Source organism: Bos indicus, chromosome 10, assembly GCF_029378745.1.
Source record: "Bos indicus isolate NIAB-ARS_2022 breed Sahiwal x Tharparkar chromosome 10, NIAB-ARS_B.indTharparkar_mat_pri_1.0, whole genome shotgun sequence".
Lineage (NCBI taxonomy): Eukaryota > Metazoa > Chordata > Mammalia > Artiodactyla > Bovidae > Bos > Bos indicus.
In genome coordinates, this window is record NC_091769.1 from 85,615,315 (window position 1) to 85,630,835 (window position 15,521).

The 15,521-nt window shown below is 55.3% G+C and overlaps 1 protein-coding gene across 3 annotated transcripts in view; it reads right to left on the minus strand.

Annotated features, from left to right (window-relative positions):
* LTBP2 (latent transforming growth factor beta binding protein 2) overlaps positions 1 to 15,521 on the minus strand; it is a 109,759-nt gene that overhangs the window by 11,469 nt on the left and 82,769 nt on the right. For all 3 annotated transcript variants that reach the window (XM_019969234.2, XM_019969233.2, XM_019969235.2), the window contains exons 16-23: positions 14,288 to 14,416; positions 13,421 to 13,549; positions 8,418 to 8,537; positions 3,396 to 3,515; positions 2,184 to 2,306; positions 1,838 to 1,963; positions 1,290 to 1,415; positions 95 to 217 (exon numbers count right to left, since the gene is read on the minus strand). In XM_019969234.2, coding sequence (XP_019824793.2) covers positions 95 to 217; positions 1,290 to 1,415; positions 1,838 to 1,963; positions 2,184 to 2,306; positions 3,396 to 3,515; positions 8,418 to 8,537; positions 13,421 to 13,549; positions 14,288 to 14,416 — 996 coding nt within the window. The remainder of the gene's footprint in view (positions 1 to 94; positions 218 to 1,289; positions 1,416 to 1,837; positions 1,964 to 2,183; positions 2,307 to 3,395; positions 3,516 to 8,417; positions 8,538 to 13,420; positions 13,550 to 14,287; positions 14,417 to 15,521) is intronic.

A 15,521-nucleotide genomic window follows, 5' to 3' on the forward strand; every position in this document is an offset into this window, starting at 1 on the left:
CCCGGGAGGGGGGCAACGTTCCCCGGAGAGCGCACGGCATAGGGAAACCCTCCGCCCCACCCCGTCCCCAGCCAGGGAGACCTGAGCCACTCACCCTCACACACCGTGCCATTGGCCAGCTGGAAGCCCGGGGGACAGAGGCACTGGTAGGAGCCAGCCGTGTTCTTGCATTCGCCTCCCAGGCAGCTGCTCTGGGGGTCTTCACACTCGTCCACATCTGCAGGGCCACACGAGGAGATGGTAGTACGGAGGGGTGGGGTGGGGAGGTGGAACCGATGGGAAGACCTCCCAAGGGCAAGGATCAACAGGGAGGTCTCCAGAGGACCTAGAGGTCTGCCAGAGGAGACTGGACCCATAGGAGCACCATCCCCTTGTAAACTGGCACAGCTGGGAGAAGCTGGCGAGGGAGCCTTTGGGGAGCAGGATGGATGCAGCTCCCTCCATCCTGCCCCAGCCCAGCCCGGCAGGCTCCCCTGGCCTCCCGCTTCCCACACTGTGCCCACCCAGGGAACACCTGGTCTCTTCCAGCAGCAACCCTGGCCTAAGGTGGCCAAACCCTACTGCCCTCATCATGGCTGAGATTTTACAGAAACAACAGGAAAACAACTGAGAAATAAGCCAAGGAAGCAGATACAGAGAACCTGAGGAGGTAACAGAAAGTGGATTATTTAAATTGGCCTACAGATTGCCCTGGGACTTCCCTGGTGGCTCAGATTCTTTTCCCTGGTAAAGAATCCGGCTGCCAATGCAGGAGACCTGGGTTTGATCCCTGGGTGGGAAGATCCCCTGGAGAAGGAAATGGCAACCCACTCCAGTAGTCTTGCCTGGAGTATCCCATGGACAGGAGCCTGGCAGGCTACAGTCCATACAGTCCGTAGGGTTACAAAGAGTCAGACATGACTGATCAGCTAACACTTTTGCTTTCTTTCACAGATGGCCCGGTACCGGCCAGGGTCTTTAGGATAATGTCGCAGCACCCGCCTTTATAAGGAACTCTTGAAGAGCCTGTTAGATAACAGATCTCAAGACCCCCATCCCCAACAGACAGACTTAGCCAGTCTGACAAGGCCTGGAAGCCGCATGTCGATCGAACAAAGTCCCCGTGATTGTGACAAGCACTGAAGCTTTGGTCCAGTGGCTCATTGGCTCCCTAGACCCAGATCTGCAGTCGCCTTTCTGACGCCTGTTTAGGGAGGGAGGGCGAGAATAGGCTTCCCCCACCATCTGAGGCGAACTCCCTTCTCTGAGGGTGAAGGGTTAGTCTCCTGCTCCCTGTCGGGGGCCCTCACCTTCACAGGTGTGGCCCAGGGCGCTGGGCTGGTAGCCCGCCTCGCAGTCCCTGCAGGAGAAGGAGCCGGCGGTGTTGGTGCAGACTCCAGACGGGCAGACTCCAGGAAAGGCGCACTCGTCTAGGTCTAGGGCAGACAGTCAGCCAGTCAGTCACCCGGCGGGCCCGGGGATGCCTCCCTCCACCTGGCCAGGCCAGAACCACCCTGCGCCTCTGGTTTCCTCTCTGAGCTTGCCGGACTCTGTGGGCCCCCCGGGGAAGGGGAGCCCCTGGCTCTGGGCCTCTTACAAGGCCACCCCTGTACCCTCTCCCCGGGGATGCTTTTGGGGCAGCTCGGCCATGAGCTTCCTTCCCTCTTGTCTCTGTGACTCCCTTCTCTTTCTGTCCTCATGGAGAAAACAGAAGCTCAAGTCCATTCACAAAGTCCTCTCGCCTAGTCTGGAGACCCCCAGCATCAACCCCAAACCAGAGGACAAACGGAGGGTTCTTTGGGAGGTCTGACGGCCTGTGTTCTCAGTCACCCTTGGCCACCTCCCTTCCCAGGGTTACCTTCGCAGGCGGTGCCATCCTCATTCACCCAGTACCCACTCTCACAGGCCGAGCAGGTGAAGGAGCCCTCCGTGTTGAGACAGAGGCCCGTGGGGCATGAGGCCCGGATGGCACACTCGTCGACATCTGAAACAGGCCATTGAGCTCTGTGTGGGGCTCTCTGCAGGACAGACATGCCAGGCTAGCCGGAGGTTGACAGGGAGGAGTGGGGTGGGGTTGGGGGGTGTCGGGGAAAGATAGTCTATGCAGCAGCGCTGTGTTGGGTCAGCTCAGGGATGTGGGCCAGAAGGAAGGAGCTGCAGGCGGACGTGTCATGGAGGACAAAGGGCGCTTTGGATCCTTGTACCTTGGCAGCCCTTCTCGTCTGGGGTGACTTCGTAGCCCTGCTCACAGGAGCATCTAAAGGAGCCCTCCAGGTTGATGCATGTTCCGTGGGTGCAGACCCCAGGGGTCAGACACTCATTCACATCTGTGGGAGAGAAGTCCAAGCTGGCCTCCTATCCCTCGCGCAGCCTCCAGCATCAGGCCAAGTGTCTCCATTGTGAGGCCGGGGAACCAGCATTCCAAGGGGCCCTAGCACCCTGGGAAGGACCAGAGGTCATTCCTGCTCCTGGACCCATCTACCTAGGCTGGGTGCCCTTCCCCCGCCGAACTAACTTCCATCCCTGAGCTGATTTCAGCTCCATCCAGTGACACAGAGCACCCTGCAAGTTCCTAGAAAAGGGGGGGCCAGGTTCCCCACCCAGTCCTGGGATTGGTTTGGCCCATCTTAGGACACCTGGAGGCAAGTGTCTAAGACTTCTGCCTCACCTTAGAGTGAGTCTGAACTTCTCTGGTCTCCTCCCCGCCAACCAAATGGGTATGACCCCAAGTTCTCAGCCCACCCACCAGCTTCAGCGGGCGAGTGGGTAACACAGAGAGAGGCCAAGTTCTGCATGGGCGGTTGAGCGGCAGTCCCAAAGGCCTGGGAAATGCCTGCCCTCTCCAGAGCCTCAAAGTCTCTATTCACGACTCAGTCCCTCCTGGCATCCCCAGCCCTGGGCCCTTCTTCCTGCGGGGGCTGAGGGAAAGCGCATTCCTCCTATGGCTGACATGCAACCCACCCCCCACCCCAACCTCCAGAGAAGAGCTCCCGCCGTTCTCTTAGGCATTGGTGTTAGAGGTTGCTCTTGAGGTCCAGGAGGGCAGAAGACCCCTCCTCCACACCACTGGCATCAGCCTCTTCCAAAAGACACATGGCACCTTCAGCCTACCTAGCAGAATCCAGCCACAGAAGCCTCTGGAACCTTGGGTTGTATGTAGCTCCTGGACGGATATGGCCAAGGAGCCTAAGGGTCCCCCCACCCTGGCTGATTCAGAGGGCAGAGCACCAGTAACTGAAGCACACCCACCTCATCCCCAGCGTCATCTGGAAACCCAGCTGGGTCACGAAAGACAATAGCCTCCAAGCCATTTCCCTCTGCCCACGCCTCCCCCCGCCCCCCACCACCAAGTGTGGGCTCAACCCAGGGTCCCCAGGCCAAACAGCCCCCTCCGTGCCTTGGCAGGCAGCCCTCACCTACACAGCTCCCGCCCTGGCCCCTGTAGCCCTCCTCGCAGGGCAGGCAAGTGTAGGAGCCGGGGGAGTTGACGCATTTCCCATCAGGGCAGGTGCCAGGGTGACGGCATTCGTTGATATCTGCAAAAATAACAACCCCTGTCTTGGTCATCTCTGGGAACCACGGCCCATGGGCAGGCTGTGAAGGAACACATCCTTGACCCTGCCGTCGGCTGGGGAGAAGGAAGGATGTCAGTTTCTGTACAGATGGAAACCAGGAAAATGTGAGTGCTCTCTTGTGTTCCCAGCCCCACCTCCCACCCACTGTCCTGGACAAAAGAAAGATGGAAGACCTTGAGGAAGGGAGAAGCCCTGCTGCAGGAGGCTGTGCTCTCAGTAGCTTGGGGAGGGTGAGAGGGCTCGAAGTCGTGAGCTGGACTCTTGGGAAGGGCCTCCGTCTCTCCCTTGTTCATTTACAAGGGGTGACGATGATGGGATTGGACGTGCTTGGCACAGAAGGCCCCAGAGACCCCAGGATAGATCCTGGCTGGGCAATGAAGGCAAAACAGGCTTCCCAGCACCCGGAAACGAGGACAAAGGATGACTCCCACAATCTTTGATGTGGCCAAGACCAGCCCTGAGGCTGGTGCAGAGTGAGGCTGATGCAGAGGCTAGGAAGGCTGCTGGAGAGGGGAATTTTCTTCCAGCTGAGAACCACGTAGGGCTCCCACACCCACTCTGGTGAGATTCAGGAAAGCCAGCCTGAAAGGATGAGTCTGAGCACCGATCAGACAAGCAGGGGGAGGGGTGAGCCATGGAGGGAGAGGAGCCAGTCCTGGGGGATGAGAACAAAGGCGCGGAAGGCGAGCTTGCTCCCGGGACGGCACACAGGGCTCTGCCCAATGCGAAGCCGGCATGCTGGGGAGTCCAGCCTCCAAGGCACCCCAGATACCTGGGCCGAGTTGGAGAGGTTGGAACCCAGGGACTGAACTCTGGGTCCAGACGGCAGGAAGATGTTCAGCTCCTCTGGCCCAGTGTGCAGGCTCCCAGTCACTCTTTACTACAGACAGACTGACTGAGCTCTGGAGGAAACAGGACAGTTCACTTTCCCTGCATGGGTAATTGTCGCCCTCCCGCAGGAAGTCCACCTGCTCATTCATGGAGATTCAGAGGCCCTACTGACTAGGAGGAAGACCTGGTCAGCACCCAGGGAGAAGAGAAAGGCAGGAGGCAGGGCCAAAGGTCAGAACACAGGCTTCCTGCAAAAGGACTCAAGGAGCAGCTGTCATGATAAAACAGGACATGGGCCGGAAGTGGAGGGTGAAAATGAATCTCCTCTGAGGTTGTTTGGTCTGCAGAAGACCGGGTCCATCAGAGCCCAGGGAACCGGTCACCTCTCACGGCCAAAACTTCATGCTACGTGTCCACATGAGGAAGACATACACAGAGCAGAGGGTGTTTCAGAGGTGTGTGTGCTAGGAGACACCCAGAACTCCTGGGCAATCTCAGGGACACTGAGATAAGGCTCATCTCAGGAAAGAGGGCAGCCAAGAACCCCTAGTTGGGCTGTGGTGATACCAGGCTAAACTATTCTAGAAGCTTCTGTAAAAACAGAACTGGAGAGAACAAGGCGGAGGTGGAAGAAATGAAGGTTCTAGGGCCACCAGCTTTGGCCAGCACCCTGGCCTGCCAGTCCTGGCTGAGATACCGGAAGCAAGATGGGCAAAGCCATTGGGAATGAGCCGCAAGTCTGCTTCAGGGATGCGAGACTCGGGGATGAAGAGAAAGAGATGGAGGCAAGGATCCTCCTCTAAGACCACACCGAGGAAAAACGGAGTCTTTGGACCTCTCCTGCAGGGTCAGGCAACATCGGAAGGAGGTTAGACTTAGCGGGAGCAAAGGGCTCTGAGCTCTGCCCTGCCCCAAGTGTTCTGGGCACACCTGTGGAGGTGGTGCCGGAAGTGCGTTATGTTGGGCATTAGGAGACCTGCCGGACACATGCCGCTTCACTGAGAAGTCCAGCTCTCACTTTTTGGGTCGTGGTGGGCTTGTGCCTCCTGGTCCCTTGTGGTTGGGTGGGGCAGGAGGACTAGTGCTGGCCAGTAGCTTTGAGTGGATATCACGTGTGTAATTTATGGGCCCAAACACTTATTTATGTGCAACCCTGCAGAGTGCTCTTTCTTTCTTCCACGGACAGTGGCCACATTCAAGATGCTCTTCCTTTAGTCTGGTTCAAGGATGAGAAGATGTGGACCAGGACCCCCGGCAGACTCATGATGGATATGCGGCTTTGGTCAGATATCAAGTCTGCTATGTCCTACACGACACTAAGACTGAGGCTGGTTGTTACTGCAGCATAACCCGGCCTATCCGGGCACACTGCCACGGGCTTCCTTCCTCAGGCCAGAGCCCCAGCCAGTGATGTTCATGCTTGGGAGGTGGGGGTGGAGGGGGCAGAGGGTCAGAGCAGCCCCCAGTCTCTACCTGAACCAGGTGGGCCTCTTCTAAATGGGGGCTGATATATCAGAGCCACTAGCCAAGCCATGGATGAATCCCTGTTAAAAGCACAGGCTCTGAAGTCACCAGATATCCTGAGGCTGTCCCACCAACCTTTCAGTGCCTGGACGAGAGCCAGATGTTTTTTGCCTTGTCTAGGGTTTAAATTTTAACCTAAGATTATGGTATGTTTTGGTAAAGGTTTTACCCTGGTCGTCGGGGGGCAGGCGCTGTCTGTCTTTTTTATGGCTGTATTCCTGGCCCATGGCTGGGACACAGCTGGCGCTCAAGAAACATTTGCTGACCAAAGAATGAGACCATGTGATTCACTAAAGCTTCATATCTTCTTGGCATGAGGCTGTGGGAAAGACCCCAGAAGACCCCAGGAAACAGGCACTCCAGGGACCAGCTTGCCAGCCTGCTGTCTGTATACCCGGCAGATGGTGGAGTTCTCTAACCAGCACTGCAGTCTCTGCTTGAGGAGAAGGGAAGGGTGCTGTGAGAGCACACGGTGGAGACGGTGCTCCCGCAGGGGCTGGACCCACGGGTGACTTTGGGGGTAGGTGGAGGACAGCGGGGCCCTGGCAGTCTGCAGGGGAACCTAGCCCCTCTCCGTGGGAACCCAGAGTCGCGGGACGACGGAAATACCATGGAGACTTTGGACGGGCTGCTGTCCAGACCACTCGGGCCCTTCACCAGAGACTCTGAGTTTAAGTGGAGAGAGAGTGGTTTCTTAGCTGGAGGAAGAAGAAAGAGGGAGGGGGAAATTGACCGGGCTCCCGGGGTGATGGGCCGGGGCTGTGGTTACGGGTGGAAACCTGGAGGAGCGTGCAGGCTACATTAGTCTTTCTTTCAACAGACTCAAGAGTGTCTTTCCTGGGCCAGGAACTCAGCCTGACCTCCCAGCCAAGCTGTGTGTGTCTGGGCCCTTTCCTCCGGAAGGGAAGGAGGTGATCCAGAGGCACGGGCTCGGGCACTGCGGGGAGACAAGACATGAGAGAGAATGGGCTCCCCTACTTGCGGCAGGGCTGCCTGTGCCCTTTGCATGGTTGTTCGGCAGGTTAACCAGAGCCCCTGCGATGGGCATTATGGTTTCCATCTTCAGACACTGAGACAATAAGCCAAACCCATATCTGTCTCCGCCAGAGCCTGTGCCCTCAATGTGGACTGGTTAGTATAAATCTGAGACTTTAGATGTCCTTGGATTTTCCTAGTTCATTTCCTTTGGTTTTACTTTTTAATCAGGTTTCATGCCAAATGAATAATGTTGGATGCTTAAATGAGGCAATCTATTGAGTCTCTAGTCCAGCACCTGGCACATATAGCAGGCACCCATCAAATGCCAACTCCCTTCACTCTCCCTTGTCCTGGAAAATGCCAGACTGTCTGTGGTTCAGCAAGCTCATGAGGACAAGGGGAGTTGGGTCTGGTTTTGATCATAGTGGGCCTGACTTTAAAGGGGGAGGCATTGAGAGGGGAAGGTGAGATGCTGGGGATTCAGACAGGGATTTGTCTGTCCTTCACCACCTAGTGACTCTGCTTCTGTAGTAGCGGCATTGGGAAGCTGGGGTGGTCTTCCTTCACCAGACATACAGGCTCATCTCTCACCTCCAGGATCTTCTGAATCCAGGCAAGCCCTGGCCGTGGGAAGCCTGGAGGCAGAGAGGAGTCTGCACCTATCTTTGGATCAAAGGCAGGACTTCCTTCCAGAGAGAACCTTGATTTACCCTCACCCATTCTTGTCTCAGCCAGTTGGGAGCACATGACCCAGGCCTTTTGTGAGCCCTTGACACCCCAGCCTGGCAGGGAGGTGGAAGTGGCAGGGCTGCCGGGAGCTGGCACGATGGTGGCAGGTTCAAGCCAGTCTGTGAGGACATCAGTGGGCAATGTCACAGCCAACTTGTGACACTGGGAAAGGGGGCTGGGATGAGAGCTCAGTCATTCATTTTTTTCAACTAGCATGTATTGGTCCAACGCATGAACATTTGTCACGTGTCCACACACGGTCATCTAAGGATATGGTCCAGCTGACAGCCTAACAAGCTTTAGCCAGTAGATCAAGCTTGATGCCTGAGGCACCTTCCAGATATCAACCTTCCCTCTACCATGCAACTCAAGTGGTGGGCAGAGGTGCACAGAGGGGAGCCCCTGGGATCTCATGTACGCAAAGTTACTGTGCTCCCATGCTGTCAGGGCAAACAGGATGCCAAAATCCCACTAAGGGAACAGAGAGGCTCCTGAATCCCTAGACAGGTCTCTCTGTGCACAGGAGTGGGCTCAGCATCAAGGAGAACAGTCAGGCATAAGCTGGAAGGGGAGCTGGTGGTGGGCAGTGCATGGGGAGGGATAAGGAGATGATGGGGAGGGATAGGAGATGATGGGGAGGGACCAGGAGATGGTGGGGAGGGATAAGGAGATAATGGGGAGGGATAGGAGATGATGGGGAGGGACCAGGAGATGGTGGGGAGGGATAAGGAGATGATAGGGAGGGACAACAGATGGTGGAAGGGGACCAGGAGATGATGGGGCCGGCACCCCATTCCTTACCTTGGCAATGTCCTTTCCTGACCATGATGTAGCCCTGGTCACACTCACAGTGGTAGGAACCCTCCGTGTTGGTGCACCGACCCCGGCTGCACACCCCTGGCTGCTCACACTCATCTATGTCTGTGAACACACAGAAAAGTCCCAAGTTGGGGCCAGCCCTGCAGGGGGTCCTGGGGCATCCCCTCAGAGGCCAAGGTCAAGGATGTGCATGATGAGGCCCAGACAGGGAAGACGTCCTTGCCAGAGCCATGAACGGCAGGGGCTCTGAGGCCAAGTCAGACTAACCTAGCTCAGGCCTCTGCAAACTCGTGAGTTTCCTTCTCGCAGGGAAGGTGGCTACTTTGGGGGCCCCTGGAGAGCCTTCCAGCTGTCTGCTCACTCCAGTGTAAGGGCTGGTCTTGAAGTCAGGTGGCAATGGATATGCCACTCTCCGAGGAGGCCACCAAAGTCCCCTCCTGACCCCAATACATCCCCCAGAGCTCTGCTCCTAGAGTTCTTAGGGGCCTTCTTAAAGGTTAGTGAAGTTGTTCAGTTGTGTCCAACTCTTTGTGACCCCATGGACTGTAGCCGACCAGGCTCCTCCATCCATGGGATTTTCCAGGCAAGAGTACTGGAGTGGGTTGCCTTTTCCTTCTCCAGGGGATCTTCCCAACCCAGGGATTGAAGCCAGGTCTCCTGCATTGCAGGCAGATGCTTTACCGTCTGAGCTACCAGGGAAGCCCAAAGTTAGGGATTAAAGGTTAGGGATTGGGATTCCCTGGTGATCCCTGGTGATCCAGTGGTTAGGATTTGGTCCTCTCACTGCCAGCGGCCTAGGTTCAATCCCTGGTTGGGGAGCTAAGATCCTGCAAGCTGTGTGGAGCAGCCAAAAAAAAAAAAGGTTAGGAATTAAGCAGCCAGTGAGAGACAGTATCTTAGGCAGCTGTGGATCTGTTCCTGTGGTTTCTTCTATTGTCCCAAAGCATAATGGGGCCCTATAATGGCTCGAAAGCCCAAGCCTGGTCGTGCCCTCCTCTGTTAAGGCCCTACCAGGGTTCCCTGCTGCTTAGGCTGCTTCACAAGGCCTCACCCCAGCCTTGCTGTGTTTGCCGATCCCCACTGGTCTAGCCTCTGAGCCTTCGTTCACACAAATGCCTCTGCTTGGTTTGACGGCCAGCAGAAACTTGCTCCCATTTCAAGGATGGGTTCAATTTATCAACTCTAGATGGCTCTGGCCACCCCCAATTCCCTGCCCACCACAGCCAAATTAATAGAGGACTTGTCTTTTCCCCCCACCCCCACTCCCAGCAATGGTTCAACACTTCACAGAGGCTCTGTGCAGATGAGATGAGGTCATCCAGGTGAAGGGCTTAGCACAGCACCTGCCTGGCACGAGGTAAGCACTGAATTATTATTACTGTGCTCAGTCTCCAAGTCGTGTCCAACTCTCTGCGACCCTGTGGACTGTGGCCCGTCCATGGGCTCCTCTGTCCGTGGGATTCTCCAGGCAAGAATACTGGAGTGGGTTGCCATTTCCTTCTCCAATTATTATTATTATTCCAGCACTAAACCTACTTTGTAAAACCCAAGCCCCTCTGCTGGCATGTGAGATCTCTCATGACCTGGCCCCTGCCTGGTTCTCTCACTGTGGTTCCTGCCTCCCACACACCTCCTAGCCTCAGCAGCCACATGGAACCTGCTTCTGGGCTTCTGCCTGCTCTGCCTCCTTGCCTGGAGTGGCTTCACACCCACCAGCTTGGCTGTCTCCTTTCCATCTTTCAGTGAGGCTGCCCTCGCCCTTCCAACCCACACGGCCCTTCCCAGGGTTCCCTTAGGGATGAGGAGGGATGAGTAACTGCTTCCCCGCACCCCCATGACTTCTGAGAATGTGCCTTATTATTCCCAGGCCCTTAGTGCCTAGCCCAGAACCCCCAAAGTACCTATTGCATGAGTGGGATTATAAGCATTTGTTTTCAGACAATGTTTTCATCTGAGCAATACCTCATAACACTTCAGTGCAGACTGGAGTCACTAGCAGAGGGCGTAAAACAGGCACTCCGAGGCCCATGTCCAGAGATTCTGACCCAGTAGTACTGGGGCGGGCCTAGGAACCTGCACTTTAATAGCTCTCCAAGCAATTCTGAAATAACCGGTCCTCACTTTGGGAAGCTCTATTCCCAGTGGAAGAGGAAAGGAAACTTGCTAAAGGACTCACTAACTGCTGGGGCCAGGATGACTGCTGGATGAATAAGGCTGGGAAAACGGACTTGTTTTATGGAGAAAAATGGAGGTGGAAAAGACTCAGTTTTAACACCCATACAAGGATGGACTCCAGATGGATTAAAACATGTTGTAAGGGACTTCCCTGGAGATCCAGCAGCTAAGACTTCGAACTCCCAAAGTGAGAGGCCGGGGTTGGGTCCCTGATCAGGGAACTAGATCCCACACACCACATTTAAGACCCAGCACAGCCAAATAAACAAAATACATAACTAACTAAATAAAAAGAACATGTCATGAAAGGCAAAACTGTAACTGTAATAAAGGAAGGTGTAGAATGTATTTGTGACTTATAGTGGGGAAGGAATTTTTACATAAATCCCTCAAAGCATAAAAATAGAGCAAAAAAGGTAAATTTCTATACACCAGAACTAAGAATTTCTGTTCAAAGAAGGATACGTGGATAAGGTCAATGGGCAGAGGACAAGAGGTAAGAATTATCATATCTAAACCCAGGCGAGTATCTGGAATATATAAGGAACTCCTAAACAGCCACAAGGAAAAACAGGAATGACCACTGAACTGAGCAAAAGATGACGACAAGCAATTTCTAGGTAAGGAAACCCAATGGCTAACATATGAAGAGATGCTCATATTTACTAGTAAAGCAAATGTTAAATATTTAATTTAAATTATTATTTAATAATAATTATTGCTCAGTCATGTCTGACTCTTTGTTACCCTATGGACTGTAGCCCACCAGGCTCCTCTGTTCATGGGATTCTCAAGGCAAAAATGCTGGAGTAGGTTGCCATTTCCTCCTCGGGGTGGGGGGAATCTTCCTGTCCCAGGAATCGAACCTGGGTCTCTGGCACTGCAGGCGGATTCTTTATCGCTGAACCATTGGGGAAGCTCAAATATTTAATAGTCATATAATTTGTTCTCGAAATTGTAGTGGTTTCTATTAATTAGATAAATTAATGAAATAATTTATAACTAAAAATATTTAAAATAAGGAGGATACTCTTTTACGAGAGCAGCAACATTTAGAAAATGAATGTTATTGGATGAGGCCTCATCAGGTGGCAGCCACGCCCTGTTGAAGAAGCTCTGAGAGCTGACCTTGAGCCTCCGGCCTCCTCCCCCAGCTGGCAGGCTGGCACAGACATCCAGACACCCGGGCTGGCACGCGGCAGGACCCATTGTCTGGGTCAGACCTGGTGACACCCTTCCATGCAGCAGCCACTGCCTGTCCCGGGCCAGCACCTTGGGCTGGGCCTGCAGGGAGCAGTGCCTCTGGCCCACAGCACTTGCCAAGGCTGCAAAGCCCACCAGAGAAGCCCCTTAGCTCCCAGGCCTCTGCCCTCGATAACTCCAGGCTGTTCTGAGCACTGCTGCCTGAGTCACTTCCCTGAGAGCCGGCTGACCGCACCGCCGCCCTCTGCTCGCAGACCTCTGCTGGCTGCCACTGTCTGTGGGACGGCGACCAAGCGCTTCAGCCTGGCGCTCAAGACACTCAGCAAACTGGCGTGGATTCCCGCCACTTCCTCCACATACCGGGCGCTCCCATCACTCTGGATTTATCGTTATTCCCAGAGCGCGCCAGGCTTGTTCATGGCTCTGCCCTCTGCAAAAACACTTCCCTTCCCCTGAAATACCCTCAGCTTCCTCTTTTCCTTCACCGTGTGTCTGTGTGTGTGTGTGTGTGTGTGTGTGTCTGTATGTGTCTGTGTGTGAGGGAGGGTGTTGGAAGCAAACCGTGCTTTGGGGCCAGGTCGATTTTGATTCTGCTTCCAGCTCAGCCACGGCTCTAGGTGTGAGGTCTCTGGGTGTTTCAATTCACCTCTCTGAGCCTCAGTTTGTTAAACTGTGAAATGGGGATAAGGGTTTCTACTGCATGGGGTTGGGTGGGATGATGTGCGTCACAAAATAAAGGGCTCTCGATGGCTCTGGCACATGAGAACAGCTCATTAAATGGTAGCTGTTATTATTCTGGCCCCACTCAAACATTCCTGTGGGAAACCTTCGCACTTTCTTCCATGGAACCAGTGTGTCTTCATTCCACAGTGCCAGAGTCCACGCCTTACTCACTGCAGTACTCACACGGCTCCTGGGCCAGAACCAGAAACGTGAGTCCTGAGAACAGCAGGGCCATTCTCCAGGTGAAGGATTCCGACTGGGTTATGAGTCTTGCGGCACTGCTTGGAAACCACTGCATCCTATTCTCTGTAAACTCATTAGTTAAAATGTAAGCGGAGTGTTTCACATGTGGTATAAATGCTGCATATTAAAGGGCCTTTGTTGGAGGTGTCTTTGTCCAGCGACCCCACGCAGAGCTTCCCAGGGAAGCTTAAAGCTTGTAGGCATCTCCCAGCAAAGGCGCCCTGCTCCCCAGACTGCCCGGAGTCCCAGTTGGTGTCCTCACAGGTCACCCTCTGTACCCAATAGGAAAGAAACTCCTTGTCACTCAGAATTTGGGGACCTGGCTGCTCGTCTTCATCTCTAGCCATGTCCCCAGGTTTCCCCTCATACTCTCGGCTCCCGTCACAGTTCCTTGGAGTGGTGGTGAATATTTTGCTGCCTTTCAGATTCACACCCCTCCATCTGGTCTCAGCAACCTCAGCCTCAGTGTAGGCTGCTTCCTCCCAGGTCCAAGTCTGAGCCCTGGTCTCGGTTCCTGCGGTCCCCCCATTCCCCACATTGCAGCGCTGTAACTAGGTGCTGCGGATGCCTGGATCCTCCTCCACCCAAACACCACCTGTGGGGTCCTGTACCCTCCAAGGGGCAAGGGCAGCTCAGCTTACCTTGGCATTCCTGTGTGGCCCCCGAGGTGGCCAGCTTGTAGCCAGGGTAGCAGAAGCAGGAGTAGGAGCCCACACGGTTGACACAGCGTCCCCTTCCTTTGCAGGGGTCCCTCAGACACTCATTGTCATCTGAGCAGAGGGAGATGGGGAGGGCAGTCAGGGGGGCCCTTCTCTGGGTAGCTGTGAGCCACTTGCCATGCTAAGGGCTGGATAGGGGATGGTGCTATGGGGCAAGGAGGGATTGAGGGAGCAGAGGAGACTGGGGAGACGAAAAATCTCTGACCCTGGGGACCTTGAAGTCCATCCATTGGCTCATTCAGGAACCAAGGGCCTGGGGCAGTGGCCCTGTACCCCCTCTCTGCCCCGTGTCCCCCTTCCCGGGGGCCCGTGATCATTTCCTTTCTCCTTCAAGGCACAGGAGATGTGTCTCCCTTGTATAAAATACTGGGGGAGTGGATCAGGCCCACACTGGATGATTTATGTGTTGTGCCTCCAAACTTCTTTGCCAGGGATAGCCGTGGTGGAGACAGCAGGTCAGGCTTCAGTCTGCTATGCAGACAGCGAGATGACCAGTCTGAGGGATGGGTTGATCTCAGAGCCAAGGGCACCAAGTAAAAGGTGTTCTTTTTCTGGGCTCCAAGGCCCAGGGGTGGCTTCCCACTCTCCTGAAGACTCCTCAGATGGTCCTTCCAGAGACCAGCCTCCCCAAGGTTAAGGTTAGCTTTGTCCATAGGGACTGTGGCTCCTCTGCCCATCAACCACACAGCACTGCTTGGACTTTTGGTTGCCTTGGCCTCTGGACTGGCCCCCAGCCCTGCCCCCACCCACCCCAGCCACCGAGCGAGCCCCGGCTGCCCACGTGGACACCTGTGCAGTAGGCCTGGCTGGGGTGCAGCCGGTAGCCGGGGCTGCAGATGCATCTGTATCCATCCGGGAGGTTCACGCAGGTGCCCGGGCCACAGATGTTGGTGGCCCCAGCAGCACATCTGTCTATGCCTGTGGGAGACAGCGCAGCTGAGGCTGTGGCGGGGTGGGGACGGGTGAGAGCAGTGGACCAGGATGGGGGAGGGTGGGGGCAGGGCACACGAGCACAGGAGTCTCACCCCAGCCTTGGCTGGGCCCTACCACATCCACGTATAGCGAGGCATTGTAGAAGACCCCATGCACGGCCCCTCTTCCCAGGGACCCGAGTCCTACCAGGATGGAGCGTGCAGTAGCGCATCCTTCTGACTGAGACCCAGGGGTTCCAGTAACCTGTGTCCTACATCCCAGCAAAGGGCTTCCGCTCCTGAGGCCCCCAGGCTGACCTCACCCTGAATACAGGGTCAGTTCTCACCAAGAGTGAGGGCTTCCCTCCCCTGGTACACCTTGCCCAGTTTCTCCCAGACAGGCAGACAGATCTGGTGAGTAGGGTCTTGGGAAAACTGCCAGGTGATGAGGGTAGAGGTGGGCCGGGGCCAGCTAAGCAGGACCTTGAATGCCACATTGAGACAAGCTGGTAAGAAAGGGGGTCATGGGAGTTGGGGTACAATCAGAGCCATCTCAGGAAGACTACATCTCTCATATAACGCCTCGATCAGAAAGGCAGGAAGGTGGCAGATGGACTGGGGTGGGAGGGGAAGCACAGGGGCCCCTAGAAACCCGCCAAAATGAATTAAATAAGGCCTGCCCTAGGTGGTGGTAATGGGGTAGAAAGTGGGAAGCAGATACTGAATTCAGAAACAGTTTGGAGACTCACCAGGACTCAGGGCTGAGGCTGCATGGAGGGCAGAGATTATAGCTCGTTTGAACCTGTGTCCCTAACACTAGAAGTGTACCCGGCACTTAAAACATGCCGAATGAACAGATGACTGAATGAACGAGAGAGGCTTTCACGGTAAGTCTTAGGCTGAAGCCTACACACCCAGGGTCCCCGCCCAGCCCCACAGCACTGAGGAAACCCCTGGAGACCCCAGGGAATGGGCCGGGATGGGCCTGTGTTGGTGCATAACAGGGCTTCACAGTGTTTGCAAGGTTGAACAGAACTGAATGCCCACACTGGCCTGTGTGTGAGGCTACCCTGCCCCTGGCCTGGCTCGGAATTTGTGTCAGCCTGGGGACT